Genomic DNA, 26,795 nt, shown 5'->3' with positions numbered 1-26,795 from the left:
ACGGTATCTCCGGGCAGATGCACTTATCTCTCCAGTTGAACGCGATGTCGCGCTATCAGCATGCGAACGACAAGCCCACTTCCTATGCACATTCTTGTTCTTTCTTGTCAGTCCGGGCTGCCCGGGAATAATCTGCCTCATTAGCAGAACCGATAGAAGCCGGCTGCCTACGCGAGGCGAATCACGCACTTACATGCGTTGCAACGATGGAAAGCCAGCCACGTGTGTCTGCCTGATAGGCGAGCGCTTTAGTCGTAATGACCGAAACTTTTCGTCGTTCCAATTAGCGGCGGTATTGTTGCCAGCCCCGGCGTGTATCTGCGCTTGTAACAATTCTACCTGCGTGTGTGTACACGGAGCTCGTTAAATTATCGCCAACGGCAACGAATCGAGTACGCTACTTTCGGATAATTAAGGCAATACGAAAACGATACGAATAAAATCGAGCTCGGATCTAGAGACGCGGTGGCGTCTCGACGCCAAGCACAGGAAAGAAAGTACAGGAAAGACACTCTGTATGTCGACTGTCGCTACCGCTATCATTTACTCCTCGCCGAGTTATTCCAACCTAACCTGAAACTTATTTCATTAATATCTCATCACGCCTGCAATATTTCCTAAATTTAAAGGCATTTTTCTTATGTAAACCGCATATGAGCTTTCGAATAAGACCAATTTCAATAAAATCAAAATGAGCTGCACGTACATAAAGGCAATGATAATACAAATAAATATTTTAATACGAATAAACATTTTATTCAAAATACTTGGAGCTGCGTCCCGAATAATTGGTGCCGCTAAACCGAATAAATATGTATAAATTGCATTAATCTTCTTTTTTCTTTCTTGCGTGTGCGTTCATGAATTTGTGTATGTGTGCGTGCGCATATGCTACGTATGACATTAGAATTAAATATATGTAGAATAAATCTGACTGCGTTTCTAATATGTATATGTTTATGTATTTTAGATTGTAAGTTAATTGTATATTATTAATACGAGGACAATTAACATTTTTTCTGTTTCGCAGCGCCAAGTATTTTGAATAAAATGTTTATTCGTATTAAAATATTTATTTGTATTTATCATTACCTTTATGTACGAGCAGCTCATTTTGATCTCACATATTTTTTTATTTTATAATTATTATTATCTTCTATTTTTTGTGATTTATTTGATTTCACGTACTTGGCGTAATTTTCTACTTTTCTGAAGTTTTTTATGGAGATTTCCTGTACAGTCAGCCGTAAAACGTCTCGCCTGAGACTGACCTATAACTAACGTTCCGAAAACAGCGGCCACTGCTCGACCAAGGAGCACCAACGAAACGTTTTGGCACACCGTATCTCGTTCGTGCGCCCGATAATCGCGCGGTCTTCGATCCGGAGGCTGATCGCGGCAGCGGGCCCGTATTACTTGCGGCCACCATGTCCGGCTCCATTTCCGGCGGCGACCGATGCCCCCGCGTCGAGAGTCAGTCCAGCCAGCAGCGGGCAGAGAAACGGGGCGAACGACACACGCACGGAACACATGGAACACACGTCCGCCGAGCCGCATAGGTACGCAAATGCGCGCACGTGTGAACGATGTGACGCTGGGTACCTGCCACTCGACTCAACCGCTCTAGCTGACTCCACGCAATTATAGATCCCTAATTACGAACCCGCACGCCCTGCTCGGTACACCTATTCCTCTCTCATGCCCGCCCCTCCCGCACCCACCGCCGCTTTCTGCAACCCTAACTCCATATCCCTCCACCGCGCCTCCTCGCGCTACTATTACCACCCGTATCTCAATCCCTAACCCTCCACCGTGCCTCTATCCACTCCACCTTCGTCTCTCCTTCATCTTCCTTCGTCTTCCTACGCGTTCCTTCTCCCCCTTGCGCCGATTCGTGTTTTTCTCTTCCGCTCCACGGAGGAGAACCGGCCTTCCCCTATCACCCCTCTATCCCTTCTACTCCTCCGGCTGCGTGCTCTCTCCCTCCTTCTCTCTCCACCGTGCTTCGGCTTGGTTAATTAACTCCCACCTCATTAACGGACCCAACCGAGCAGCATTCTCTACTGGAGAGTAAGCAATCCATCGCGCAGCTTGTATCCAGCCCGTCTCGCGGTGCCATGTGTTATTAATAATTGTTTTCGGTCGACTCTCCGATGGCCAATCTCGCGTTCGGTATTATATGCACAACTGCCCCCGTGTACGGGCTTGCACGATCCATAAACGACGCTCGTTCATGCCCACGCGCTCGTCTGCGTGCTGTACGTGCGCGAGGGGAGCCGCTCATCGGTGTTAGAGCGCTCTTACAGAGAATCTAATTAAAGTTTGATCTTATTACGTCGAAATATAATGATATCTGGTTTATAACGCGTTTAGTAATTTTATGCGGGGAGGAGGATACGACGAGCTAATTAAGCGCGTGCACTTAAGCCGCATGCGCGTCGGGAGATATACCGCTTCGCGTTCCCGCTCCTTTTCCTTTTACTTTCCGACTGCCTTTTTCTGTTCTTCCTTTCTTTTTTTTTTTGTGATCCAGCGTTCCCCGTATTTGTACGACGGGACGTCGCAGCCGCGTCTCCGGCTCGCTTCTTTCTCTCGCAAGCGATGATATATTATTGGACGCGTTTACGACCGCTCGTCGCTCGAGTTTTGTTTCAATTCGTTTAGATACGCATTCTAATTAAGTCCGCCTTGAAGGAGCGCGCTGCTTCGTTACGGAACAATAACTATACCGTCCCCTCCCTCGGCGCCTGCTCTCGCTCCAACGACGCAGCTGATGATCGTAATAAGTGTCGCGGACGAAAGTCACGTCAATTAACGAATAATTGGATACCAACGGGAGCGTTTCTCCGAAATTGGTATTAAATTTCTAACGAAGAAATCTGAAGTCTACTTCGATGTGACATAATAATTAATCAGGGCCTGGTGTACGGGGCGCAAACGTCTCGAATTAAAATCGGACCGTCCGGAGCTTCTCGGCCGCGATATAAACGGCATCCGCGTGGACGCGGAATATCGATGGCCAATGGAAACGCGCCGGGTGGAAATAAGACGGCGGCTCGGTCGCGTTACGGAAAATGAGCGGATTTGAGTCGCGCCGGCTCGAGTAACAAGACCCCCCGACCGACTCCGCGTACCGGTTTAACGTGTTCCCGCCGACATTTAAATCGCTTTAAATATTTATTTCGCGCTACTACGCTGCGGAATTTTTTATGCTGTTTTGTGTCATTAACGAGGAATAACCTCGTTCGCGAGGCAGCCAGGTTGATAGTTTTTTGACGATAGCGCGAATGCCCCTCGACGAGGCGGATATTACGGGAATATCCAGCGCTTTAAGATCGCGGCCCCAAGCGCATTTTCATGGACGCGAGACCCCGCGGAATATTTGCGGGAGGGAGGTGGGGAAGCGCCCGCGGTCGAAAACGAGTGAAAAATAAGCGAGGAGTTTTAGCGAAATTACTTAGACCCAATTAAGTCGAGTTTACCTTAGAGCTAGCCAGGATTCGCAGCTTCAACGTATCAAGGAGAGGCGAGGGGAAGACGAGGCACGAGCTAGAGGAAGAGGAGAGAATGACGGTCGGTGGGAGAGAGAGAGAGAGAGAGAGGGAGAGAGGGGTAGAGAGAAGTAGAAGGGCGATGGGAATTCAGTTTCCCCCTGCTAAGAGGGTTTGCTTGTATCCCCGGAGATGCGCATACGTCATCCGATTAAAATTAGTAATTAGCTAATTAACTTAAGCACGTAGCACTCCGGGCTAAGTAAGTTGACCGCCTGATTATGATGCATCACTTCCGAGTTCGAATCTGCGCGCGCGCGCGCGCGCGCGTTCGCTGCTCGCTCGGTGGGGAGAGAAAAAACGAAGGGATTATATGTAACGAAAGGAAGAAAACGGCAAAAGGAACGCGACGCTCCCCGCTGGGTATCTCGAGGATCGTTCCCCGCGATTTATTTCTCGGGTTACCAACCGCACGATCATCGCGGCTTGCCTCGTGGCCTTCTTCAGAGTGAAGTTAGCACTCTGAGCCCGGCAAGTTCGCAACGCAGGCCAGAAATTTAATCCGACGATTGTCGCGACGTGGACGCGGCCAAGCTAGCTTTTTCTCTTAACCGGTATACTCCGCGAGACCTATATAACGACCTACGCGGAGCGGCCAATCGAATTTGGCGGCGGTGACCATAAATCCAATCCCCTCAAGGATAATAAAGACCATTCAGCTGCACGGAGGACGGAGCGGAAGAGAAGACGAAACCTCCGCCCAGGGGGTTAATCGCTCCTGTTCAAACGAAGCCCTTAAAAGGATAGACCTTAAGACGCTGCTTGACAGCGGTCCGGGGCTGAATCATCGTTGCGTATCGGATTCCGCGTATCTCGGCCCCGCAAATTCCACTTTCGCCTGTACGTTCAAGTAGCAGCGGCGCGGCCTCGGTGACGTGAGTGGAAAATTGATATATGCACGGAGTGATATCTAGTGGAAAAGTGTACGGTATCGTGGTATCCGAAGTAGCGCGAGTGAAGGGACGCGCGTCGTCGAGAGTGATTCAGAAGTGCTTTCCCGTGTTCCTTAACTAACCGTTCGTCGGTCCTGCGGACGCGTCGCGTCGCGACGACCATACTCGCCCCTGCAGGATCGCGCAGGATCGAGAAGGACCAGGCTAAAGGTCCTTTCCCTCTCTCCCACTCTTTAGTTTCCTCTCCCTTTCAAACCCTCCTTCGATATTCGCGCCTCTCACGGTGTACCTTGCCGCTTTTCAGATCTTCTCTCTCAACTCCCACCCCCCCGACTCACCCACCTAACCGCCCCGTTCTCTCTTTGCCCTTCTTGTCGCCGCTCGTCCTTCCGTCCCGTACGCGAATAATCACGAGTAATCATTCCAGCACGGTCGTTTGTCGCATTTGCATTACGTTTACGTTCCAGAGAGCACTGGCCCGTTTTAATGTACCGTATAATTTTCCGCGAAATAACGAGCAGACGTGAAATTACTGTTTATTAATGTTCTCAAGGCACGGCGCCGTTCCGTACAAAGTTGCGACGAGGTGGGGGAGATTTAGTGGGATAATTAGCAGGCTGCTGTCGAAATATCGAGTTATAACTTGTCATAAGATTAACCAGTAATTTACTTCTAAGAGATTTCAAGGATAACGGAGCCAGCATCCTTGGAGGCGGATTCGTGGCTTCGCTTTCTAAGTGACAGTAACGCGGCCAGAGATGCGGCCATTGGGAAGCCCCGAAAGCGATGTATCATCGTTAAAGAATTGTAAAAGATGCGTCACCGTCTGTCCCGTTTCCCTTTACGCTCTATGTATCATTCTCCTATCACCCCGAGTGCGATGAACAATTTATTTCCCAAGCTAAAGAGTCGCGCGAGGCCCGGTAATATGGGTGCCCGGAAGCTAATGAGTTCCCGCTGATTTATGAGAAAATCGAATGCACAGTATCTTCGCGGACCTGACGGAGGATTCCCCTCGGCGATTAATTCGCGTCTGATCTGCGTGGGCTCTCGGTCAAAGATATCTGCGCGACGAGATTTCGAGCGCGAGAGCCCAAAGCTTTCGATCGACACCCTCGCGTAATGGGACCCGTATGTGTAATTTGCCGGAGGACCGGTCGCGCGCACGCTCGCCTGTATCTCGATTAGAATTTCTTTGAACCCTCATACACTGTTCATACGGAGCCTCTGCGCCGGTGCTTTTCAGCCCCGAATGCCCGTGGACCGATGCGGGCTCCTACGGGACAGCGACGCCCCGATTCGTCGCTTAACAAACTATTGCGCATTAAATCCAGAGGAGCCATTAAACGAGCCCACATTTCGGAAGGCCATTGGGAAAGAATCCACGGCCCTTGCTTCCTACACAGGCCCGAAGCTCCTCTATCCCGTCGTTCGTTACGATAGACCGGCATCTCTCGTCTCGTTAGTTCAGTCAGCAGAACGACTCGTCGAGCGAAAAATGAGGAGCGAATAAATCAAGCTACCCTTCGATCCAGGGAGCCAGCCGGATCCCCGCCGACCTCGCTCGATAACACCTTCGCACGACACCCGAGGCATCCGCGCCGAAGATCTCCCTCGTTTCCTCCATCGCGGTGCGATTACCTAACTTCAGGCTCCGTTCGATTGGTCCGTCAGCATTATATCCAGCCGTAATTAGTGTACGAAACTGGCGGGGGCAGCATACGTGTAATGCTCACGTTAATTACCTGACATGTTTAGCATGCATTACATCCACGCATACGAGGCGGTAGCGCCGACCCATCCTGCCTGTCTACCTGCTCGGGCTGTTACGCTCTACCTACAGCCAGTCCGTGTGTTGCAGGCTGAACCACGCGCGGCGGCAGGTAACGAGCGAAACGAGGGAATTTTCGGTAAGTTGGTAGCACGAACTTCAAATTGGAAGGAACCCGCCGGCTGTTATTAAGGCGACCACATATCGTTCGTTATTGCTACACAGCCCCAGACACATCTCTCCGCTCCTCCTTATTGCCGCTCCCAAACCTGGCGCTTTGTCCGGCCCCCAGCCGCTAGTTAAGGAACAATCCGGGAGGCGACCACGTGCCGAGTAATTATTCCACGATAAAATTTACTCCCGCTGATAGGTCTAATGGATTTCAACGCCGACTATCATGAGCCGCGAAGCTCCGTTACGAACTTTCGCCCGTTCGTACGGATGGAGAGCCGCGACGGGAGGTTGGATACGTGAGGAGCCAGATTGAAAATTGGGGAATAGTCGGAAGGGGCATAACTGTCCCCGATTTACAGCGAGCGAGGGAGAAAAAACGAATACGCCGAAGGGAGAGTGTTTGGTAACGATTTCGCCGAGGTTTCGTGTCGATGTGGCGACGATTCGGGGAAGGGCGGCTGCATTCGTAACGAAAAGGACGATTAATATCGTACGAAAGGTAAATGGACGGTGAAGGGCAGCGGACAGGAGCGCGGCCGTGCGATCGGCTATCCGAAATAATGCATAGAACGCTGGGGCGGAGGGGGGCACGTAACGGAATAACAATTTCCTACTGCATTAATTAGAGGTCGTCGAGGCGTGAAATCGAGGTTTACGAAGCGTCAACTAGTTTTACACATCGCGACGGAATAATAACGTCGCGACGCGACTAGAATCCCGAATACATTACCTACGCGCCGCACGCCACGAGCTACGCCCGGCCCGCTGGAAACCAAGGGATTGCAGCTGGTAATGATTAACGACAAACGTTAATGTCCGAAACTCGATCGTCCCGCTGCCGATGCAATTATTGTAACCGTCGACGTGGCGCGCGAACCGTCAAGCGCGGATAGAGAGGCAGCCAGCGACGAAATCGAATGAAACGTATCGGCCGCGCGAGCGTGCACCTCGCCGCTCTCCGCTCGGGGAAACAAGTCACGCGCGCTACTTTGCGAACGGTGCAATTTTAATTCGCCGGAAAGCCGAGCGCACGGTCGCGAAGCTGCGGCGTTTTAATTGCGATCAACCGTGTAATGACCGGCAGCGGTCAATTAACACTTTCTAGACCAGCGTGTGCGCGCGCGCGCGCGGGCACGTGAGCGCGCCCGTCACGAGTACGTACGTGTACACGGCCGAGCGGAATGGGTCATCGGGTATGGGCGCAGGGACAGCCGAACCGGTGTGCGCGCGTTACATGCGAAGTAGACGGCTGGAATTGGCGTTTTTGTTTCCCCGATATCAATTTCGGAGCGACGATGAAAGGCTTTTAATTGGGATTGGCGATGCTGCTGATGGCGACTGAATCCCGTCCATCGACAGTAATGGAACGGCGATAAACGCGAGTAAATCTAGCCGCGCGAAAATCCCTCGAGCCGCGTCGAGCATTCCAAGGACTCCGGTGTCTTTGTTCGTTGAAAAAAAAAAAAAGAAAAAGAGGAACGACCGTTTTTAAGTTAATCCAACGAGAAGAGAACTTCAATCTACCACCGAGGAACTGCTTACTCTCGATTGAGGGAACTAATAAGACACGAGAATGCTCTCGTAATCGGTTACTTTATCGAGTGGATTTCCCATTGTTTCTTCTGCCGACGCTTAATCGCCGGGTTGCGAAACCGAGCGCCCGCTCGAGCGTAAAATCGACGACACTTTTCTCGGAGGTTGTTTAGTTCGGCGGGAGGGGGAGGGTCGGCGGCCTGTCAATCCGAGAAAATTGCGGATACGCTACTTACTTTCCCGCTGCGACGGGAGAGCGTCATTTCCTATGTGGAATATAACGGTAATATAATATCCCGCTGGCGAGGCGCGGGGGAACGAGTACTCGAAGGTTGCCCGGCAATTTGTTTATTCAGTGAATCTAACGCGCGAGGCGAGAGTTTGCGCTCCACTTGGACGGGCCGGTATCCGCTGTGCCAGAAGAATAATCATTACCGGCCACGGTACAGAGCGAAAGCGCAGCGTGCCGAGAAACTAGACGTTATGGCTATTTCCCGCTTCTTCTCGCGATCCTAACCGAGACCTTTTTTCCTATCTCGTTACGTAACTCGAGGAACGAAATAGCCCCGCGCGTTTCAGGCTTCCGATGCGCGTCGTTATCAACAGAGATATTTGAGACGAGGAGCGATAAGTCTGGGAGCATGCCTCGGGACGAATCTCGCTCTCCCTCGAACGAAAAGCAAGCTGTACGTGAAATGAATTATTGCTACGTGCAATGCACTGGCTCGGGTTTTAAGTATACTCGGGATAAAAATAGACGTGGAGTAAGAATGGGAATAGCAGATGTAGGGCGAGAAAGAAACGAGGAAAGTGGAAATATCCATGAATGGATTTAGCAAACAAAAGTGAACCGACGTCGAATGGCGGTGCACCAATATGGTCAATGAAATGTAACATGGCCACGGGCGAACGTAACGCAGAGGCTGTCCTGTGAGCTACGAGGAAACGACTTGGAATGTTTAACTTTGGCGAATGATATTAGCCATTAGCGTTTCATAACGTATAACGTCATTCGACACCTGAGAGCTATCCGACGGTATACGCTGGGCCTCGACTCAATGTTCTTGTTCTCGTTTGAATGATGCATGTAAAAGCGGGAAAATTTGTAGGGAAGTGCTAGATACAACAGTGGCTTGAAATACGTTAGGTACCTTTGTCGCTCCCGTGCAACACCGTTCCCAGCGACGACACAATAGCTGCCCGCGGTTGCCTCCTGATCGATGATACCGGGAATTGTTATATTTCACTGCACACATTCTATTAGGAAGCAGGAATTTGATCGATCATAGGAAGTGAACACTGCCGCGCACGACTCGCGCAAGAGGTGGCGTTAACTGTTTCGATTTGAAAATTTCACACGTAGAGAAAAATGACATGGGCGACGCTCGTCCACCTGGCGGCCGAGCGTTCAACTACAGAGCGAACGTGCCCGGTGGTAACTTCTCGCAGAAGTGACCTTATCTTCGAGACGCGCGCGGTCGCTTCCGGTTCGTGCCGTCTAAACCGTTTGATCTCGAAATACACCGTAGGCATAGAAGGTCGTGTAATTACTGCGGAACTATCGCAGCGTTGAAAAATGAATCGCCATCGAGAATAAACGTTGGGCGCAGGTAGGCGAAACTGTCGGCGCGAGCGATTCCCCGTTCTACGTCCGATTTCGATGATAAACGATCGGGCGTACGAGATAAATTGGTTAAAATTAAACTCTGACAGAAACTAACAAAAGAGAAGGGCGGGTGGAGAAAGGGTGACGAGAACGGATGGCGGGTATGGGGCTGGAGCGTAGAATGGGGAATGGGCAAACAGAGCGCAATTAACGTGCGACCATTAAATATGTACGCGGGTTTACTGCGCCACGATACGTGTGTGCAGACACAGCGCAAATGCATTGGCTATCGAACGCTCGCGCGCCACTACCGATCTCTTCTTGCTGGCTGTTGGCACAGCCGCTTGATTAGCTCTGCCATATTTACATATCATTAGCCGAATGTTTGCCGGAGTCGAGGATTCCCCTCTCGCATCACCGTTGTCCGTCAATATGGGAAATAAAAGTTATTAACGCCGTTCCAAATAACCGTACCGACGAATGTCATTTTGATCATAATTGCTTTCGACGCAGGACGCGACGTACACAGAGCGACGCGAGCTGGCGCTAGCTAAATTAGACGAAAGCTTAAGAAACGGTGAAAATAGCTTCACCCTTCTCTTTGCGTGTCAACAGCCCACCCCGTACGAGTAGACACAATTACAATCCGGAGCTTATTACATTTCAGTTTCACTTTATTCATAAAAATACGAATTTCGATCTTAATCTCGTTGCCTACATTGCGTAACAATTTCTTTTTTCCATTTTCTCGTTTTATACACTAATTAAATGTATTGGACAAGCTTGCGGTGAGATTACCGCGAGAGAAAGGAAACGAAAACGAAATAAATAGATTAACGAACTCGACTGTTTAATTACGCCCAATTTCAAATTGGGCAAATCATCATCGCGATAACATGGTAATTTGGTTATCGCTGTAGAAATTGTAATGCTCGGCACAATGTAACTGGTGAATGACGTCTGCCTATGCCGCGGACATAAAAATATCGTGAATACTGGCTACATCGATTTATCGAAAGAAATGCTTGGGAATTCGGTAAACGGTACGCTAAAAACGATAACAACAATTCTCTTATTTCTCTCCGAAGCATTTACCTCGATGTAGAATGTAGAACATGTTTTTTAAAAAAGAAGAGACTAGTCTCTTGCACTTCGTTCGTAAGAAGCTTTACCTGAATCGCAAACTTAAGGTAGTTCGTTACTTTAATAACGTTTCATCTATTTGTTAACGTACACGCAACCTTAACGCCTAGATTTTCGATTACGGTAACGCGGTTTTGATTATCCCTTTCTTTCTCTCCACCCACCCGTCTTAATTTCAATATGGCGACATGTCCAAATCAGTCTATTGAAACATACACACTCCTCGTGCTTATCCGTAGAAATTATTGTAAAAAGTACCATTTTTTTAAATTACTATTAAGGCAGTATGGTAATATGACTCATCTTACGTACAAGTAGGCTTCCCTCCAACTCTTTCTACCATTTATAGATCGTCCAGAATCTGCTTGGATATGTGCGTGTTTCCTACACGTCGGTATTGCCAATGTTGATGAAACAATGTTTAAAGCCCTTGAAACTCAGTAACAGGTTTGCATAAACAATTTTACAAAAGAAAATACACTGTGCAGAGTGATCCCTGACTCAATATCAATTTCATCAACGTCAGCGTAATCTGGGCAAGTGATTCGTGATTTGCTCATCAAGAATCACGCCGCTCCAATGGAAGAAATTTGAACTTGGTCCTCGCGCTTCGTTAACTATCACGAACAGATCAAGGAAAAGCCTAATGAACAACAATTAATAAATAAACGAATAGACAACATAGTGAATAGAATTCTAGTCGTGAAGTAATCATACGTATCCACGTTGGGTGAAACGAAAATGGTACATATGTAGTAGTTTACCATCGCAATCGTCATAGTCGATCATAGTCGACATCGTGATATACAAACGATCGTGTTACTCCCCAAGGCAGTAGAGAAAGCAGGAACTGCCCAAGAAGCTCTGTTGCGATTACGAGTAACCTAATCCTCTTTCCCTTTAGGTACCCTATGTAAGTAACAGATTCAAATGCAGTGCTGAACACGTAAGAATTCCTCTTCGAGTCCACCTCGAAAGTATGTCCTTAATACATTCCATCAACGTAACATACTTCACGCGAGAAACCTTACCGGTTACGAAATAACCAACGTATTCAATGGAAAGAAATGTTTTAGCAATGAGCATAATCAGCACGTTAATACCGCATTCTAATCTAACTAACTCTAGCAAGTGGCAGCATTGCTACAATCAGTTTCCAGCATAGCCGACTCGAACTGCTCGAGCACCTGCATACTCTCCGGAGATACAGCGTTAATGCTCAAGCGTTCCTTGTACTCGTTTCCGGATAATCGCCGCCGAGAGTACTTGATAGTGTCGTTCATCGCTTGTTCCGGGGTATCGCTGTCGCTCGCACTGCTACTGCTGGTGGTGGTGGTTGAACGTCTGCCACTGGATAAGTCTTGTCTCTCGGTGTCAGCCTTATCATCAGGAACTGAAACCTCGGTGCGAAGCTCCAAGAAATTGCTTTGCGCGTTACACAGGGATGCCGAATCTTGCCGGTCCCTCCGACCTTCCGATACGATTTCCGTGAGGGACGCGATGCGCCTCGGATAAGTGACGTCCGGCCGAAACGTACCGACTAGCGCATTGTTCTCCGCATCGTCATCGGGTTCGCACTCGACTCTTACATATGTATTACCGCGTTTACGTTCGTAGGTAATAATGTCGCTGGATCTCGTTACCGAGCTGAGACTGGAATCATTATCGTTCTTCTTACTCTTCCTCATTAAGATCCTTTTCGACAGCCAACTAGTTTGCTTGACCTCTCGCTCGGGAAACTCGTCTTCGAAGTTGGTGGGTGTCAAGGGTGCCTTGGCGATGTACTCGGCGTGTGTATCGTCGTCCGCGGTTTCAGTGATTTCGAGTTCATTCCTTTCGGACGCGGAACCGCTCTTATATACTAGCTTTGATCTAGATGGCGCTGGTATATGCGCTTCTTCCAATTTCACGTGCTCGAAGAATTTTGTGAGGGCACCGCGCTGCAATTGGACCGGAGATTCATTTGGCTCGCCTGACTCCAGGTGGTAGTCTTGATGATACAACTGTTGCCGGCTGGCTGCGGGCTCTTTGTCGCCTGGGCCGAAGTCTCGTGGTTCTCGAGAATTATCGGTGACGATATAGGACTTGTTATGGCCTGCGAACAATGAGTGGAAAAGACCACCGGCTCTTGGCCGGTACTTTGGACGACCACTGAACAGGGTTGCCTCCTCTGGCTCGGTTGACTTTGTAATTTGTAGCTGCTTGTCGGGTTCTGTACTATCGTAGGAAGGCAGCAGGATTTCGGTGGCTCTTGCGGATCGCAGCTGATTGATGCCGTACTTGTTCCTTGACTGTTTGGCCCGGGACTTTCTGCCGTTGAATGTCGATCGTTCCAACTGGTATTCGGTCGTGATGGAGAGATTCTCCGTATCGATGATGCGGTTGAGTGCGGGTACTGCGCGATTTGTCTGCTTCTTACGGTTACGATTGATGGTGTCGGGCAGCTGTTTACTAACAAGCATGGCGGAGTTGGCGACCGAGATCTCGGTCTGCACGCAAGAGTTGTAGCCTGATGTGGTTGGCAGCTTATAGTTGAACATTGCGGCACTGCTTTGGTCTTCGGAAGACAGGCTTGCCCTTCTGGATGGTTCTGTGATTTTCTTGACGATGAGGTATGATTGGTGCTTTTCTGGCTGGGCGCTGCTGATTGGTAGCTGATAGGCGTAGGACACTTGTGGCTCTGATCTGTCGACATAGGCGATACTCGATCGGGGCAGCTGATTGAGGACGATGGAGGAATAGGGCACGATACTTTCTCGTTGCTCGGCGTTGATTGTTGTGCAAGGCCCGACATCCGACTGGTTGACGGTTGATGAAGAGACGTTGTTTGAGGAGATTGGGATGAGGAAGGTCGAAGAAGGAAGTTGACCGATGCCGATGGCGGTAGAGAATCCTCGCTTTTTCTTAGTTCCATCAGCTTTATGAAGTCCACAAGTCGCTTTATAGATCTCTGAGTCTTCTCTTGCTTTCCTAATAATTCCTGGCGTGTGCGATGTTGTAGCTGTTGAAAGAAAAATTAAGCAATTATATTAACAGTGTGAAATGCAATGATAGGTTGCAACTTAAAATTCACGTTGATCATCTAACTGATAATATCAGGACAAAGATGCGCATGCTTTTAATACCAAATTTAACCAACAAATCGATCTTGTATGATTCCTGATTCTATAGAACTTACACACACGCTATTTTTTAAATGTATTTCTCAAATACGGAACTATTCGTAGCAATATAAAGCACATAATTTAAATTTAAGAAGAAAAGACGAAACACTGAAACCACTTTTGTACAAAAGATTAAAGTCGGAATTGTACGTGAAGGAAGCATCGTGCATTCCGTGTCTTCACGGATTAACGAGTAAAATTATTGCTGTAGACAAGCGGTACAGACGACTAAACGTTGCCGTACAGTCTACTTTATGAAGAGTATACACATACATCGATCCTACAGCAATAATGTGAACAGAAGTTATAAAATGTCAGAGGCTTATCGATTTCTTCTTAATCCCAGAGAATTAGCATCTGCCAGAAACAAATCGATACGCCTTTTGAAAATAATATTAAAGACAAAGAAAATTAGAACGCAGAGATCTTGCAGGTTCTCACTGATGAAAAAACAAAAGAGATGGAAAATGTCTGCGTACGATTTCATCAACTGAACGGCATTCCAAATGAAAATAAAAGTTTATGAATTTTTTTCTACGCAGGCCACAGGACGAACCTGAAGAGACTGGCCGAGTAGTTGTGAGCGTTTTTCCAACTCGTAAACCTGCAATCTCAGATCCGAGTTTCGCTCGCGCAGCTCATATCTTTCTCTCTCTTTCTCCTCTGCAAGATATTTCGCGTTCAATACACGTTGCTTTTTTGTGCCCTATTACTGACGATCGACCAAAAAGTTCTTCTTAATTGCAAATTCTTCTGCCGTATTCGAGGAGCCGGTCTCACTCGCGGACACTTCTTCCGGCAGGCTGCTCTCTCGTTTATTCTCTCTGTGTGCCTACGCTCAATAAAGTCTGCGGCAACGCTGCGATACCTCGTTGCACGTTATATCTAGAAATTGTGGACCCATGTTACACAATTTCCCGTTCTCCTTTAGGGACAAACGTGCCTGCATTATCTACAAGTACTCCTTTTGCCATCTTATCGCCCTCTCGTGAAACTTCTCGCTTTTTACCATCGAAATGCACGAATGCACGCCAACTTCTGGTTATCGAACGTAACCGAAACTGCCGCTTCGTTTCATTTATTAATACAACTATACACCGCGATACATCGGATAGATCCCGGACGGTGCCGCCGCGGAATGAGATAAGCGTGCCACGAACATTCATAAAAGCTAATGTCTGCAGGAAACAAGAACTTTTTTGTCAATCACACGATCAACGATACTACAGGTAGAAATCCTTTCAAAAACCAAGGACGATTTACCGAATTCTTCGTTTTTCTTGAACGGCGGGCGTCTTTCGTCCTCCTCCTCCTCCCCATCATCGCCGTCTTCGATTTCTTCCTCCTCAATTAGCGCGCACTTGGGGCATATCCTTGGTGGCGCGGGTGATATGGAGTGACAGGACACGTGATAATTTGAGGCACAATTTTCACACACGGTAAGCGTACCTGTCGCAATAAAACAATGGAGCGTCAGTCTCTTTGCTCTCCAACTTCACGAAAGGGCTGAACTATTCCCAAGAAGCGACGCGACGGTCGCGCAACGTACCGGGGTTCCTGCAGCTTATACACACTGCTGAATCATTGCTGATCCTTTCGATAGTCAAACTGGAGGGCAAGCCTGGTATGTGAACGGCCTTATTGCCAATTGACTGAACGGATTTTACAGTGGCGACGGGCAATTGAAGCTGGCTAGGTCCGTTCTCGTGGGTCAGCTTGGCCTTGTTCGAGTACACTCTACTTTCCGAGACGTTTCTTAGAATATTCGGCCGCGTGGTAGATTTCTGAATAGGGATCAAAGACTTCATCACAGTTCTCGACGACGGCGGTGAGGTTGATTTTGGCGGTTGACCGACAGCTTTTACTGGCGGAGGAGACGGACCGTTCATGCGCGCAGTCGTCTGTCGAGTTTGAGGAACATTCCCAGATTGCAGGTACGAGTGTCTTTTTCGTTTCTAGAATACGCAAGTATATTATTATGATATTAAAGCACACACACTGAGTGCGGGATGATTAAAAATACAATTTACCGTTGGCACTTCAAGGCTGGAATAAACAAAGTGGGGATTCGCGGTACTGCGGCGTTTCCTCTCAGCCCTTTTGTTTTGCAATTCGGCACACGTGGCGGTCGTAATAAGACCGAGGGCGTTCAAAAAATTGATCTTCTCGGTTAACTCCGCCTTGCACTCCTTCTCTGGCTCCTCCTTCTCCGACCTTTCGTTGGAATTCTCGTCCATGGACACCTCGATAACATCGTCCTCGCCAGAGATCGTTTCCACCGAACTAGGGCGCAGCCTAAACAAAAGAACGAAGATGATAGACGAGAAATAAATGAGCTGTGCCCTATCATCAATTCATGGGTACGCATCAGATGCTCGATCAGAGTTACTCACTTCTTTGGAACAACATCCCGCGCAGGCGAGGGTATATCGCCGTTTCTGACCACCTCTTCGTAGTCTTCCTTCGAGCTCCTCGTGTTGAAGTCATTGCCGCTAGACTTGAGCCTGGTCTCGTTGTTATTCGTAATATGATTATTGTTGTTCAAACCAAGAAGCGAGGCGATAGAAACTTTCGCACCGTTCGCGTTCTCCTCTTTGAATGTTTCGACCTCCTTGCGCAGCCGCTGGACAACTTGCTTCTGCGTGCGAAGATGGGAAACTGTGAGAGGCCAGCTTCGCTCGGCTGACGATCCTAGGAAAACTTTCTTGGCAGACTGTGTCGCGGAGTTCGTTTAAATACGAATTCGTGCCGTTAAACTGCGAGCAAATATACCCGCGACGAACGCGCCATCCTATACAGCAAGGGAATGGTGTCGAACGTTCAAAGATTACAAACAGTAGTACACGAATGTTTTCGCAGCAAGTAAACGAAAAGAATAATTGCTTCGCTCAATTTTTTCTTTCCAGTCTGCCAAGAGAATTTCCACGCGCCCAACCAAACTACCCCCCCGATTGCCCTTCGATCGAAGGCTTCTATAATTATGCAACGGATATCGGAAGAAACAACTATGCTGTGTCGATTCCATTACAAGGTTTCCCGCTTTATAAAATTGTACTTCTTTCGTGTTCCAAGAGAGTTCCCACGGAAAAGCGACACCGCTGCGACAACCCGTCGCCCCCGATCAGCTTTCGAGAAGAAGGCAGCTCGAAAGAAGATTTGCTCGGCTGACTTTGGGAATCCCCAAGGAATCCATACATTTCGCAGTCACTCCGGTAATAATCCTTAAAAGTTATTCCAAACGACTTGCCGGAATACCTACATAGAACGCGCCCCACGGAAGAGGTGAGCAACTCGCGAAAGTTTTCAGAAGCGATGTTTAACTCGCGAAACAATGAACAGCGGGCGAAGTAGTCGGCGCGGTGAAACGAGCGTGGAAAGCGATGGAAAGTCCGTGGAAAAGGACAATGCGGAGAGCGAGAACGGAAGAGGAGTGGAGAAGCGAGAGAAAAAACGCGGAGATTTCGTAAAGAGCTGAAAACGTTTCTGCGGGACATTTTATTGATTGAGCCCCCCCTCCCCCCCCCCCCTCCCCCCGTCCCTGCCCGGCCCCTTCACTCCTTCCTTTTCACCCAAGTCCCATTCCCTCTCACTCTCTCTCTCTCTCTTTGCTCTCTCCCTGTCTGACACCCTCCACCCGCTGCCGCACGGTGTATCCGTGTGTACATCCGTCCCTGTTCCCCTCCGGTGCCCCCTCTTTATCCGTTTCTATCCCGTTTACGTATCTCCTTCGGTCCGGAGCGGCGAACCTACCTGGATCGGTCGTTTATTGCCAACGAGGGGTAAGAAGACACATCGCAGGCAAGAAGTTAGGCGAAACACGAGGGAATAAAGGGGCCAGAGGCGTACAGCGTCGACCCCGTCTCGCGCGTCCACGGTATTACCGCGGAAGTGTTTAGAAAAGGATGCTGTGACATAGTAAAGCGCATCCACCCTCCAGCAGCCTCCTCGGGGCGAGACTTGGCCCCGGCTATCGATTCTCCGTCGATTCGCGAATCCGGAAAGAAACGTCCGAATCGATTCTATAATTCAACGGGGACGCGTTTCGGCTTCAGCGGAGAGCAATCACGGATATGTGTGCAGAATCGTGCGCGTATCCCACGTATTGGGGATTTGATTACGCGACAGCGATGGCTCGCCGAGTAGATTCTTTCGCGCTGAACACACTCGGCGTATTCTTTACTGCGGTGTTCATCGAAGTGTTGCTTCATGGCCGATTAGGGAGGACGACACTCCGGATGCGATACCAGGCGGTTACTGATGTAACAACTTCGATAAGGCGGCAAGGGAGCGTACGAAAACGCGAGGAAGAAAGAGGATACTGTGCGCGCGGGGGAAGGAAAACAACGGCTATTCCATTCTCCACCCCCCCCCCGATACGATCGACAAAGTTTGGAAAGGTGGTCGGTAAACTCGCTCAACGAGTTCCCTATTTAATTATAACTGTGCATTACTCATTCCAGCGGGCGACCTACGAAGAAACTGCAAGCTAACGCGCGAGGTCGACGCAGAAGCCTGATTTGATAACGCTTAGCAAATTCCCCGCAAACACGACCTCCAACTTATCCCGTTAGGATGAGCGATACGTAATACTTCGTTTAAACAATGCTTTATCGGGTAATGGGCGAACGTGTAGTCAAAGAATCTGCAGTGTAACGGAAGTAGGTCGATGCAGAACACCGAGCCTCTAATGTTCACGAAATTTTCGGTAAACGTCCTCTGAAACTTGTCCCACTGAGATGAATGAAGTTCTACGATGATCGAAGAACTCCGGGGATCGTATATTACTTCATTCGTGCAACAAGGAAACGCGTAGCCCTAAAGTTGTCGCGCAATTTTAATAAATAATTGCTCGAAACAATTAAGGGATCGTGTACGTGGAGAAGACGGAAACCAGTGCCAAGGATGTTAAAATGCATAGACCTCGAATGCGGTTATCTCTAAATCCTTGCACAAAAGAGTGGCTACGACCTTTAAAACATTTTTCTATAATAATTTTCCGATATCGATGGGATAATTTAATGTGACGTCGTTCCTATTCGCACGGAATGAACAGGCATAAATATGGAACGTCCACGAACAGACCTGCCCTGGATCATCGCGGAAGAGTGAAGCTCGAGGAAATCAATTCTCAACTTACCTGGCATCTTCCCAAAGACACGATGTGCAAGTGAATCTTTTGTATCTGGCCGAGTATGTCTGTGTTCTGTAAAGCAAAAGAGACAGACCATTTTCAGCTTGCAGCACTCTATATTTCTAGGGGTACTATATGTGTACGTGCAACCCCTGATTGCGATTACATGGAATAAAACAAAGTTTGGTAGGACCTTAGTGATTCAATATTGTAAAGAACGACGTAACTGACTTGGAATTGCAATAATCGCACCAGAGTTAGTCACACAAGGAAAACAATGTCCGTGAGCGCGTAATTGATGTAACGTTGACCATTGCTTGATTATAGTATAAGCATAATAAATAAAGTGTTTCTAATTGAAACGAAAACTTCACCCATTATGTTTCCATCGTGGATAATAATGGCTAACGTGCGCGATTAAAGTAAATTAATGATACTTCAAATAAGAACAGTAATTGAGATCAAGGTGCAAGGAAACTTTCTCTGGAAAAATATCGACAAACTCTTAAACGCATAAAGAAACAGTTCAATATTCGCTCAATGCTACAGATCAATTTAACGCTAAAAATACCCTGTAGCGAGACTTCATTTTCCTGCTAACCTGGTACGAACGTTGGCCGTTATTACGACTGACCCCTCGAATTTACTTATTTCTAGATTAATAAAAGTAACAGGACTTACGTTCGGGTCGTCCTTTAGTTTGCCCACACAAATCTGCAATGTGAACAGAAAATTTAAGATTAATTAACTTCGAAAGTAACCGTAAAATTTTGATTTAGAGAATCATGCCCATAACAATGCGCTGTGCCCGTAATAGACAGTTTTCGATAATAACTATTAAAATCAAGCCGATGAGTTTTTTTAAAGTCCCTTCTCTTCTACTGCTGTGAGAAAATTTAACAAACTTTAGAAAAATTTTAAAAACCTTTGAAGTTCGTCACAGACAGATTACTTTAAAAATAATCGTCCGAGGTATGAATGTGTCGCGCAATAGTGTCCTTGTAAAAGTAATTTTTAAAACTTTCCAAAGTTCCCAAACTGATATTACACCGCACCTGTTTCCCGACAATCAACCCGTCATTGATTAATGTCTTCCGAGCAAGAACAGGTTTGTCCTATCTGGTCGAACGATAATCGATCTATGCATTCGGACTAATCTGCATGAAATTATTCGACGATTATGCGTTAAGAGCATCCCACGTATTTTTTATATTAATACACCTCGTCTCGTTAGTTCCCGTCGACTTTCAAAGATGCCGAAAAGAAAGCACAAATCGGATCGACCGATACCGAACGAGAAAGTGCCTCGGAAATATGAACGAAACAAAGTATTCGATTTCGAGGAATTAGACGGGACAAGGTCGGTAGAGCAGGGCACAATGCCGATCGCGCGCCGGGAAACTTTCCCCCGTGCGCGATATATCCCTCTAGCGTTCTACCTAGTTAATAAAAGTTCACTGCAATGGGCGAAACATGTATACCTCGCAACCGCGTACAATCCGCTATTTATTGGCTTATATACGCTAACGTCCATTTGTATCCTGTTGATAGAATACCTTGACCCCTTGGACATTTATAATGCAAAGCTCTGATTACCTACATCGACGCAGCGTTAATTAATAAAGGATTTCGATATAGATACGGCATTAGAAACTGAACAACGAGTACTCTTCGTACCTGCTCGGTTGGTACATTTGAGACGTTTCTTATTAAACCTTTCGTCGTAATATACAGATTGAAATAGTGAAATACAGAAAGAAGCCGAAAGGTAAACATAGGTCATAGTTAAACAGTCGAAGATGGAGGTCATCGAAATAAAATGTACAGGCACGGTGAAATTGAAGTTTATAGCGGCGTTTAAAATATGCGAAGATAAAAGTGAAGAGGGGAAAGAGACGTGGAGATTATAGGACTACAGAAGTTCGGAGGGAACGAGGATGAGAGAGGAAGAGACTGACAAAGCAGGGAGGGGGCAGATGAACCGAACAAGTGAGTAACCGAATGAACGAGCGAGAAAGAGACGGAATGTTGGTTCTCAAAGTCATGCGACGCATCGGTCGAAGCACTCTACCAACAAAGGTTAAGGTCTGAACACTCGTTCACCTTCGAGTTTATGTGGTTCGTGAAAAAATGCCCACTGGCCGTGGTGGAAACTCCTAGCATGATTTAAAGCGAGCAAAGTTCCAACGGAACTTGTTACGCTTGTTTCACTTTCGATAACGCCGCAACACATCGGCCGTGGCGGCTGAATAGGGAGCAGCTTTATAATACAGATGTCCAATACGAGTGAAAGGAATCTACCGGGCTACTTTTATAAAATAGCCCCCCGAAGGCGTGTAACACGTATGCCATATTAGTGACTCAGTTTCCGTTCGTGTGCCGCATAAACCGGACATCTTTGATCCCGATGATTGTTTCACGAGATCTCGTGGAATTCGCGTTAAAGTCACAAGGCCCGTAAATATAGTACGGGAGGTATGCATTTATGCGCGACGCGCGCGTGCTTCATGCGTACATGCGCTCATGCACGCATTGTGCGTACTGCGTGGGAATGCCGAGGAGACTAATCGCGGAAGGAAACGTTAATGCACGCCTGATGCTCGTTTACTTTATAAATGTACCCCCGAAGGTAAGGAAGTGCAGCTGACAGAAATAGTGGAAACTTTTCAGAAACTTTTCACTATTTACGTGGATTATCTATGGAGCATGCTGCCTAAATATTTCCGTCGATAGAGGGAGAACGCGTGTTAGAGGAAGTGAAAAGTTGGTTGGTCGGTCAAGAATCATTCGTTAAAGTTGCACGCTCGCTCGTTCGTTCGGCTTCGTACTCTCAATCTTTAAATCGCTATCGACATACATACACGCACAGTCGCGGGACTCACCTGATGATCGCGTATGGCATTTTTCAGCTTATTTTGCACGGTGAGTATTTCCTCTTGCAGACACTTCGATATCTCCATATTTTTACTGCGAGACTATCCGTTTTTCCTCCCTGTTCAAAAATCCGGCCGATTTTAGCGAGAGAAGAGGAGGACGGGAAACCCCTCCTCCCTCTCACTCTCACTCTCCCACCAAATTGACGAGAGCAGCGGTATACGCTCCGATCAACCGCACGCACGGCGCGCACCAGCCACCAATTCTTCGAGCCACTGCGACGACACTTGACCGTTTTAACTTGAGAAAATCGAACAGGTAAAAACGTCACAGACACACTTCGCCGCTCCGTTACGCGCGTACATATGCACACCCTTGTTTCACGGCACCGAGCAGGCGAAATAACGTCGCGAAACCGCGTACCAAAGTGAATTGTTCGCTCATCAACGAGCGTCTGTGCTGCCACCAGCACTGTTGCCTCCGTACACGGACGTGCCAAGTTGCTCGAGATCCCCTGACACCCCTGGCCCTTACCCCCGATCCTTCTCTCTTCCACCTTCTCCCTTTCCTCCTCCCTCCCGCTGCGTTGTGTGCCCAGGGATCCGACGCGCTCCTTGAAAGCGAGTTTTCGCGCCAAGCTCGTACAACCGGTACGTGTGCCACACTCAATATTTTTCGTTCTATGGGACAATTTCGCCCTCACTCGCCTCTCCTTCCCATTGAACGGCCAGTACCAAACACGTTCGGGAATTTACAAAAACACGGAACGTTCGACGAAAAGATTTTCTCGCGACAGATCTTTTACGATAGTGAACGTTGGTAATGCCGGCGATAGTGGCGCCACATATTTGCGATTACGAAACGAAACGGCGTTCACGATAGGAGACAAGCGTGCTCGTTCTCCCGAGGCCCGAAGACGCGTTTCGGAATTTCTGCGCATTTGAAGACACGTCTTAACATGGCCACACTTAGTGGACACATTAACTTAGACGAATAGTTCCGTCTTGCGATCTGCTTTCTGAATACTTATATCCAGCCATTTTTCCTGTGCAGCCTGTTTCGAGAAAATCATTTCTTTACATGGATTGCACTGAGTTATTATGCTTTTATGCACATTGTACCCGTATTTGTATTCGATATAAAAGTAAAGATGTTTTGTATCTGTCTAATGAATCTAAAACTGGAACAATCCAACTTTTTGTGTATGTAATGGTCGAAGTAAAAGGATATTTAGAATTTACTTGATACCGTGATGCAAACTGATATGTATTTCTATGCGAGGAAAAGCGGCACATATTTTACCAAGTTTAATTATTTCTAATCGTATGCGCGTGTGATGTTAGAAATTTTACGTGTAAACTAATAATTGGATTTACAAGTATGAATATATACGAAAGTGTGAAGTTTAAATCGATCATTTCCACGTGATAGTGCATCACGTGATCTCCAATTACATATCGATGTGGAAGTTATGCATGAATGTGCATACTTTCATGGACGCAGAAGAATGTAAGAATACCCTTACCCTTAAGTCATGAAAATATATTTATATCGCAAAAAATGTATGCTGTCTCTATCATTTGAGTATAATTGCTATAATAATCTATGCTCAGCACAGAACATTCTTTAAAATACTTTCTACTTCGAATGAAGCTACAAGGTTGGGATATTAGTGACATTTTGTCATTACTTTAAAGTATCTGGCAGTAATTATTTTCCTATTGATTGATAATTGTAACTTGTACATAACTTTACGTGCGTTCAATAAATATCAAGTTCGAATTACCCAAATTGTGAATTATTGACTGTTGTATGTAATCTGTGCCACTTATTGATGAATTTGCACTTATTTCGGCAGATACGTTAAAAAGATTCAGTTGAAGTAAATGTATTAAAACTAACAAAATTGCCAACAAGTTTATAATGATCGTTCTGTTTGCAATTACTTGAATTCAAGCTTAGTTACCTGATCGCTGCACGTAGACTGAGAAATATGTTTACATCACATACACGTTGCATACAATAGCCCCGAAATTATTATAATTCTGTCGTTTAACCTTTTAAGATTTAGTTTCTTCGTTGGATACATACTCAGTATGTACAGTCATGGTTGAAGAACACGCATGCGCGAACCTTCGAAAATTGTGCTGTACCGTTCAAGCCTCCTCGAGTTCTTATGCACGTTAATCGTATATGATATTTTAATATAATTGCGTAAAATTCACCTCGATAAATTTGTTTATAGTGTTAAGTTTATTACGGTAAATGTTATAACTCAATTTAGCTCCTTTTTCGATTATTTGGAAAAACCGATATAGTTCTGTCGGAAAGATTAAGAGGTTATATTAAATTTTTTCTTTTCCCTGTATGTAGAAAGTAAATGTCAATTCGTTTTTCAAGAGTCGGCCGATACCGTGCTGTAATTATTTATGTGATAAATGGAAAGAGAAACTATTGAATAAGAAGCACAGTCGAAATCATAACCTTCTTAATTTCCAATAGCTTTGGATCACTTAAATGTATATATAGAATATTCTAGGTTTTTCCTTTTTTCGTAGTATTGAGAATGACAAGTAAAAGAACTGCTACTACAGAATTGAATCAGGAAAATTGGAACGAAGAACATGAACCCGAAGAAGCAGGGACGTTTATTAAGGCATCCGATGACGTGCTTGTAAAGAGAGTTGTGAAAAGAGCCAAGCGGCGATTACAAGCTTCAGATGTAAATGCATCCCCTACCTCTGTATTCGTTATTTTAATCTATCATTATATCGTGCTTTTAAATACTTTTCAGGATTCTCATACAAGAAGCGCTTTCGGCACATTTACAGGCTTCAAGACAGCAACGTCACCGACAACTGATTCGCCATTTAGTTTTCTAGCTAACAGCTGTAGTCCCGAAGTGGCGCCAAAGACACAGATTGTCATTAATAAGCCTACGCCGAGTAACGGAGCCTCTAAGGGCAACGAAAATGGCACAAATAAGAAAGCGAAGTCTGAAGTACAAGCAACGTCTACTACAACTGCAAGCAAGAAGAGCACTTCGGGACAGGAAGATGAAAGTATATTTAAAAAATCTTCAGCATATTTTGCCAAGTTGAAAGGATTGAACGAGAGTGTAGCGCAATGGATAAAAACTCACGTGGACGCAAATCCATTTTGTATTCTAACACCTATTTTTAAAGATTATGAAAGGTACCTTAAAGAAATCGAATCGAAGCATGGAAGCGAGACCGAAAAAGCAATTCACACAGCGGAGCAATCTGGGCCTGCCAGCGATAATAAAGAGAGTTCGGACACAGAAAAGCAGCTCGAGAGCTCGCCATTTGGAGGAGCAATTCTAAAATCTCCTCCAATTTCAAGCAATTGGAAACCAGAGAAGTCAATTTTCAGCAATATTAGCTCAGGTTCTACATTTATATTTGGTAAATCGGAGCATACTATGGATGGTAGTAAATCCGTTTTTAGTAATACACCGCAAGCTACAGATGCGCAGAAATCTGTCTTTGCTACCGCTGAACACAAGCCTGCCACTAAAAATATATTTGGGAATGTTAGTTCTGATAAAAATCCGTTTCTTAGTAAAGCCCCCACTGTGCCAGATATTAAAGCAGACGATCAAGACTCAAAGTCAGATTCAAAATCTACTAGTAGTTCATTTGGCACAACAAATACTTTTTGTTTCGGGCAAAGTTCTACTACTAGCAACACAACTGGTTTTAGTTTTGGAAGGTAATTTCCTCGAAAGATGCCGATCATTTTAGCAAATAATTAAGTCGGAGAAATTCAAATGTTTCTCTAACATTATGCTTTGCAGTGCCAAACCGTTTGCATTTGGGGCTCAAGCCGTGAAAGCACAGGAGTCTGAAGATAAGCCACAGAATGAAGGGAAAGATGAAGATGAAGATGAACCACCAAAAACAGACATTAAGCCAATAACAGAAGAAGGTGCCATATATGAACAAAGGTATCGCATTACAAACATTTGTTGTGCACGGAAAGGAAATGTACAATTCAAGTTTAATTACAATAAAAAAATAATCATCTTTATCATACTTTTTTACAGATGTAAAGTTTACGTGAAGAAAGATGGTGATTTTACTGATAGAGGTGTTGGGATATTGTTCTTAAAACCAACGCCAAATGATAAAACACAGTTAATAGTACGCGCGGAAACCTCTTTGGGAAATTTACTGCTCAACACTTTATTAACTGAAAGTATTCCAACAAAACGTATGAATAAAAACACAATAATGCTGGTTTGTTTACCAAAACCTGAATCTACCCCGCCACCGGTGCCGGTCTTGTTAAGAGTAAAAACAGAGGAAGATGCAGATGCATTGCTCAACGCGCTCAATAAACATAAGAAGTAAGGGGAAATATAAATAATAGGGCGGCTTGTAAAGAGCATGTGTGTTGACTTTACAACGCAAATCAGAAGGCATGGAAGAAAGGATGTAATAAAATTATGTCGAATCATGACTGATGAACTTTTAACGACAAAAACATAACTTTTCTTATTATCCAATACAAGTTTCTTATTCGTTGTAATATTTTTACTTTAATGCTTTGCTTGAAGTGTTATGTAAAATAGGAAATTCCTATTAGGAATAGAAAATTCGGATGTTTTGTATTTTCTGTTGCACTAAATATACGGTAAGACAGCATTGCTACAAGTAATGCGGATACAAAAGTATGTAATTAATGAATAAACGGAAATCAAATTTAGAATAATTAAAGTAAGTACTCATTACTCGGAAGAATTGTCGTAATTGTATATATGTTTTGATTTGTTTGCTTTGTCATGCTCTATGAATATATAGACATCATACTTCTTGCATTATGAAAACGAGAAATATATAGTTCATAATCTTTTTCCTCTTTAAGTAATTCCTTCTGTTAGTATTTATTAAGAAAGTATATGTACTTTAGGAAGGGAGGCGTATAGAAATCAT

The 26,795-nt window shown here is 46.0% G+C and overlaps 3 protein-coding genes across 7 annotated transcripts in view; 1 reads left to right on the top strand and 2 right to left on the bottom strand.

Annotated features, from left to right (window-relative positions):
* LOC143373064 (LIM domain only protein 3) overlaps positions 1-9,291 on the bottom strand; it is a 91,901-nt gene extending 82,610 nt beyond the window's left edge. The window contains exon 1 of one of the 2 annotated variants that reach the window (XM_076819870.1): positions 9,074-9,291. In XM_076819870.1, the coding sequence (XP_076675985.1) occupies positions 9,074-9,178 (105 nt within the window). In that variant the 5' untranslated portion in view covers positions 9,179-9,291. The remainder of the gene's footprint in view (positions 1-9,073) is intronic. The other variant, XM_076819872.1, reaches the window with a different exon arrangement.
* Positions 9,292-10,181: 890 nt separating this feature from the next.
* LOC143373029 (uncharacterized) lies at positions 10,182-23,072 on the bottom strand. The gene is made up of 8 exons (XM_076819798.1): positions 21,849-23,072; positions 19,648-19,680; positions 18,973-19,038; positions 16,229-16,473; positions 15,866-16,130; positions 15,385-15,790; positions 15,099-15,284; positions 10,182-13,672 (listed from the first exon to the last, which is right to left on the bottom strand). Exons 1-8 carry the CDS (start codon positions 21,924-21,926, stop codon positions 11,796-11,798), a joined length of 3,156 nt encoding a protein of 1,051 aa, XP_076675913.1. The 5' UTR covers positions 21,927-23,072; the 3' UTR covers positions 10,182-11,795.
* An 859-nt stretch (positions 23,073-23,931) lies between these two features.
* On the top strand, positions 23,932-26,579 carry Nup50 (nuclear pore complex protein Nup50). 4 transcript variants are annotated; one of them, XM_076819818.1, is made up of 5 exons: positions 23,936-24,101; positions 24,399-24,562; positions 24,635-25,572; positions 25,658-25,807; positions 25,907-26,579. In XM_076819818.1, the coding sequence occupies exons 2-5, from the start codon at positions 24,407-24,409 to the stop codon at positions 26,211-26,213; spliced, it is 1,551 nt and encodes a 516-aa protein (XP_076675933.1). In that variant the 5' UTR covers positions 23,936-24,101; positions 24,399-24,406; the 3' UTR covers positions 26,214-26,579. The 4 variants fall into 4 exon arrangements, with proteins under 4 accessions (XP_076675932.1, XP_076675931.1, XP_076675930.1 ...); XM_076819817.1 differs by having other exon boundaries at positions 23,932-24,101; positions 24,396-25,572; XM_076819816.1 differs by having other exon boundaries at positions 23,932-24,179; positions 24,399-25,572.
* The last annotated feature ends 216 nt before the right edge of the window (positions 26,580-26,795 follow it).

This window comes from Andrena cerasifolii, chromosome 9 (assembly GCF_050908995.1).
Source record: "Andrena cerasifolii isolate SP2316 chromosome 9, iyAndCera1_principal, whole genome shotgun sequence".
Classification (NCBI taxonomy): domain Eukaryota; kingdom Metazoa; phylum Arthropoda; class Insecta; order Hymenoptera; family Andrenidae; genus Andrena; species Andrena cerasifolii.
This window is presented reverse-complemented; position numbering and strand designations above follow the sequence as displayed.

Bases quoted from the DNA above. Each gene is read 5' to 3' on its own strand.
- LOC143373029 (XM_076819798.1), bottom strand. From the start codon at position 21,926: ATGGAGATATCGAAGTGTCTGCAAGAGGAAATACTCACCGTGCAAAAT. The intron at 15,285-15,384 runs GTACGTTGCGCG...TTATTGCGACAG, and splicing joins TATAAGCTGCAGGAACCCCG to GTACGCTTACCGTGTGTGAA. The intron at 13,673-15,098 runs GTAAATCGTCCT...TTCTTTCAACAG, and splicing joins CAAGAAAAACGAAGAATTCG to CTACAACATCGCACACGCCA.
- Nup50 (XM_076819817.1), top strand. From the start codon at position 24,407: ATGACAAGTAAAAGAACTGCTACTACAGAATTGAATCAGGAAAATTGG. The intron at 25,573-25,657 runs GTAATTTCCTCG...TATGCTTTGCAG, and splicing joins ACTGGTTTTAGTTTTGGAAG to TGCCAAACCGTTTGCATTTG. The intron at 25,808-25,906 runs GTATCGCATTAC...ACTTTTTTACAG, and splicing joins GGTGCCATATATGAACAAAG to ATGTAAAGTTTACGTGAAGA.